The sequence below is a fragment of the Culex pipiens genome, chromosome 3, assembly GCF_016801865.2.
Source record: "Culex pipiens pallens isolate TS chromosome 3, TS_CPP_V2, whole genome shotgun sequence".
In the NCBI taxonomy this organism is placed as follows: Eukaryota; Metazoa; Arthropoda; class Insecta; order Diptera; family Culicidae; genus Culex; species Culex pipiens.
The window spans coordinates 31,550,811-31,555,500 of NC_068939.1; the positions used below are offsets into that span (position 1 = coordinate 31,550,811).

Consider the following 4,690-nt stretch of genomic DNA (forward strand, 5'->3'; position numbering starts at 1 on the left):
GTTTTTTCCGCCTTCGACGCCGACCATAGCTGGGGGACTGAAATTTAAATTTAATTTGTACTAGACTTTAACCGAAGCAAATTTTTTTCAAAGTAATTACTCTGTTTTGCAAAATAAGTAAATTGCAATTAAACAATTCCATAAAACATCTCTATTTCCCAAACAACATCAAAAAACATTCAAAAACAAATCTCCGTTTTGATTGCCTCACCTCACTTACCAAAACTCACAACACCAATTTACAGTCGAGTACGTAGACGCATTCACGTGAAAATTTCCGTCCCCGAATAAATCACGACTCTTTCTTCCCACCCACGCACAAAAACCCGTGGAAGTGGGGGGGCCCATTTTCCATCACCACAAAAAACAGGACAGGTTAAGTGAGGTGCGGCGGGGGTCCGTTGTTTTTGTTTCCGCGCGTTCATATTTGTCCCATTTGTGTGATTCGTTGACACGTGCTCTTTCGCTGAACTCCGGAAACGTGACAAATTCGGTGTCAATCTGCGGATCCATGGAGCAGCAACAAAAAATACTCTTGTTTGTGGATAGCTCCGACAAAACAAGGCAAGCGTTGAGCGACTTTTTTTGCTCAAAACTGTCAAAAATGGCGCAGGAAGATGACGACGCCGCGACGGAAAGCCCGTCGAAGGTCACCGATTGGCGCACCGGACCCGACATCGACCTCTACAAGGCCTTCGTGCCGGGTGAATCGCGTCGCGAACGGCAAGTTGTCAAAGTTGCCATAATGGCGGTGCTATAAAAATGTCGTTTTGAAATTTGTAGGTTTTCAAGATGGTTCCGGCGCTTGTGTTACTTGGACGAGACGAGCGCCCTGGCCCGGTCAGTGTTCCGGAGTGACACCGCGATGAAGCGGGAAATGTCAAGGCATATTAGCTTCTTCGGGAGTACGGTTCATCCGTTCAGCTTTTTGCGGTTTGTTTGGGAGTGCGTGATGATCGCGGTTTTTGGAGCGTCTTTTCTGGTGCTTCCGTACGATGTGACGTTCCTGTACAAACCGGAAGACTACATGACCATAACTTGGTTCCACCTGATCGTGCTGACCGTGGATGTGCTGTGTATGGTGGATATTTGCTTCACGATTCGGACGGGGTTCTACGACAAGCAGAACCAGCATGTGGAGCTGGATCCGCGCCGGATCGCTAATCGCTACGTGAGGTTCTGGTTTTGGGTGGACGTGATAAGTTCGGCGCCGGACACGTTGATTTCGAGATATGTACGATCGCGACCTCCGCTCAGCTATTGCTTCTTCGACTGCATCCACAAGCGAACCATGCACTTTGGCTGCCTCTGGGATCTAATCAACGTACTGTCCTTGTTGAAGATCTTCCGTATACGGACGTTCCTGCGTTACGTCAACAATGTGTACAAGCGGTACGGATTTCGCCGAAACGTGGTCAAGTTCACCACGATCGCAGTCGTGATCACCGTAACGCTCCACTGGATCAGCTGTTTGATGTTCCTTTCGGTTCGGATCGCTCAGGGAGCCGATCCGGAGCTGGTTGATTCGCACTCTTGGACAAAATCCAGGGCCGACATCTGGGATCACAAGCCTGCGGATCGCTACATCGAGTGCTTCTTCCGGACGCTCTACACCGTAGGACTCATGACGCACTCCATCGATCCGTTCATGACCAACGAGGACATCGTAATGCTACTGGCGGCTTCCATCCTGGGGTACATCCTGAAGATCTACCTGCTTGCGGAACTGCTGATCTTCGTGAGGATCACCTTCTCCAGCAACAACATGTACCACGAGCACCGTCACGAACTTCAGAACTACATCCGGCACGAGCAGCTTTCGCCCGATCTGGAAGCCCGGATGCTCCGTTATTACGATCATCGTGTCGCTAACCGATACAGCCGCAAGCGGTTGATCGACTTCGCTACCAGCGATCAGTTCCACGCACCGATTCGCGACGAAGTCTGCGGAGCGCTGGTTGCCGGGGTGTCCCTCTTCCACGACACCATGACCGTCGAGATGATCCGAAAGCTACTTCTGGCGATGCAGTACCAACTCTACCTCAAAGACGATCTGATCGTGAGTGCTGCGGACGGTTCCGACGGAGCTCGGATGGTGTTCATTATCCGTGGAACCGTTGCGATCTACACGGCCGCTTGGAGGGAGGTGCTACATCTGGAGGACGGAGAACATTTCGGCGAGTACCAGCTGGTGCTCGGCGGAGACACCATGAAGTACTCCAACATTGTAGCGGTAGAGACTAGTGAAGTTTACGTGTTGGATAGGAACCTATTCGAAGTGGTGCTCACGCAGCATCCGGAAGTACGCGAGCGGATCATCAACATGGCCCGGGAACGCTACGAATCGCTGGCAGCGCTCGAACGAGACGTGGTCCTGGAGACGATCGACGGGGCGGAAACCGTCCGAAGGACGAGGAAGTTTTATGAGTAGTGATCGTTGATTTGTTAAAAAGACGCAGTTGTTCGTTAACACTCCGTTGCTTCAGGAACAAATGAAGATATTTATCTATCTCGGGTGAGTTTTCAAAAAGCCGTAAGAGCCACCGTGACCTCCGACACTAATATTCGTTTTTCTCCAAATTGTAACAAAATTTAATTTATCTTTAGTTTGGGGCACTTAAAAGACGTGTAGATGAACAATCTTAAGCATTTTTGAAATTGGGTTTTCGTAAGTAGGTCGAATACCGAGGCAAAAAAGGCTTTACTTAGCATTGGCTCTTACGGCTTTTTGAAAACTAATAAACGTTATTTAATCCACCTTTAAATGGTTGGTGCCTTCCTCACATTTTAAGGGTAATGCTGTCCAAAACAGATACAAAAGGGCGGACTTTTCAGTTTTCTATCAATTTTATTAATTATTCATACCAGCAGATTGGGTAGTCAGATATTTATAATTCAGGGCACTTATGTGCTTATAACTTTTGATAGGGTTGTCAGATCTTCAATCTTTTGAACTCGTTGAAAATGTCTTTTAATTACCTAGGGGAAATCTACCCATTTTAAGCCTAATAAGCGGTCGTTTTTAAATGATGCTAGATAATCTGGAGTGTTCCTTGAAATTTACTAAAACCAAGTACACCAACGAGTAGAGCAACTTTTTGTGAACATTTCTGTTCATTTTCACTTTTATTAAAAGTTATGCTAGGGGAACTAAACCCTTTCTCAGCATATTTCTATTATCGGCCTGTCAGCACTTTGATCATGAATTGGGTCTTAAAATGAAGCTTAGATTGCTGATATTATTGTTTACAGCGATAAAGCTTATTTTTTTGAGTACAATGACCCTTTGTACGACCACAAAGAGTTTAAAATGGATTTTTAAATCAATTTTGAAAAATTAACCTCGCGGTCCTTCTTGACAGAAAAGCTCCTACTTGACAGCTCGTTCCAAGGGGACCATAGTTGATCCATTCATGATCCATCCATCGAAAAAATGTTGTCTTGTAAATTTTTTTTTGCATTTAAATGAAAAAAAGTGATCAGAAATGGTTTTTAATCGTGTTTTTTACCGTTGTACATAAAAATTGACATAGGGCTTTAGTACCCAATTACAGCTTCCATAAAGTGTTTTTGACTGTTCCAAAGTAATGAATAGCTAAAATAAAAGTGAACAAGCAACTCTCCATTGTTAATACATCTGAAAATTTTGATTTAATAGCGGAAAACGGCAAAAGTGATGAGAATCGGTCGAATGGCTTAGAGTGATTAAAATGGGTATATTTCCCCTATTCCTTTTACAAGCATTTAAAAAAAAATATCTCCCAATTGTATTCTAATCAGACGAGAAAGCATTGGGCCACGCCCATTTTCCAATTTTCAGCTTGGTTCTTTTTTTCTTGCAGCTCTCTTTTGGATCTGCTTAGTGCTGCCAAAATTGATGAAATTTTAAGCGAACACTCACGAAAAGTAGCATTTATTGAGAAAATTTCCTGGCATCACTGGCTCACTCCAACAGGCGCCGTGGTGGTGTTGGTGGCCGCGCTTTGTTCTTTATTTGCCTTCGCTTCTCGCTCGGTTTTCTTCAGCCTTCGATTGGAATTAGGTTTTACGCCGACTCGATTTTTAGGTTCGAAATTTGACAGTTTTTTTTTGCACGTGTGTCTAAGTAAAAATGTGTGTGCGTGTGCGCTCGTGACGTCACGCTGTAAAACCTCTCGATTTGGAGGTTAGAAGGAGTGCACTGTTTACATGGACTTAGCACAGTTCGATGCGGTCGTCGATTTTGTTCGAGGAAATTCGTCGACAATCGATGAAGACAATGTAAACAGTGCACACGAGCTGTCAAATGACGTCACGGTGTAAAACCTAATGGGTTGTCAAAATTCAAACGTCAAAAGACTTGGCGCGTTTGTTTTTTTTATGGTGCTTGCTAATTATTTACATGTTTCGGGATTATTTTTCACGTGAGTGACTAACTAATGTGCAAAAGAACATGTTGCCGGTAGTTGGAAGCAATTTTATATCTGCAGCGCTTTGAAAACGTTAGCGCAAGTGAAAAGATATTGATGGCGACTTTCGTTAAGCAGTTAACCTCTGATCTTGCGTGTGGATGTGTGTGCCACCAAAATGATGAGAAATGGTCTCGCAAAATAGAAATTATGATTAAATTAAACTAGGCCGTTGCAAATATTTTTCAAAGTTTTTGTCGCCCCCCCCCCCTTCAAATTCGGCCCGAAAAATCAGGGGGCAA

The 4,690-nt window shown here is 44.6% G+C and overlaps 1 protein-coding gene across 1 annotated transcript; it reads left to right on the forward strand.

Annotated features, from left to right (window-relative positions):
• The first annotated feature begins 604 nt into the window (after nt 1-604).
• LOC120422351 (potassium/sodium hyperpolarization-activated cyclic nucleotide-gated channel 4-like) lies at nt 605-2,468 on the forward strand. The gene is made up of 2 exons (XM_039585747.2): nt 605-723; nt 784-2,468. Exons 1-2 carry the CDS (start codon nt 605-607, stop codon nt 2,429-2,431), a joined length of 1,767 nt encoding a protein of 588 aa, XP_039441681.2. The 3' UTR covers nt 2,432-2,468.
• Nucleotides 2,469-4,690: the final 2,222 nt, after the last annotated feature.

Bases quoted from the DNA above. Each gene is read 5' to 3' on its own strand.
- LOC120422351 (XM_039585747.2), top strand. From the start codon at position 605: ATGGCGCAGGAAGATGACGACGCCGCGACGGAAAGCCCGTCGAAGGTC. The intron at 724-783 runs GCAAGTTGTCAA...TGAAATTTGTAG, and splicing joins GGTGAATCGCGTCGCGAACG to GTTTTCAAGATGGTTCCGGC.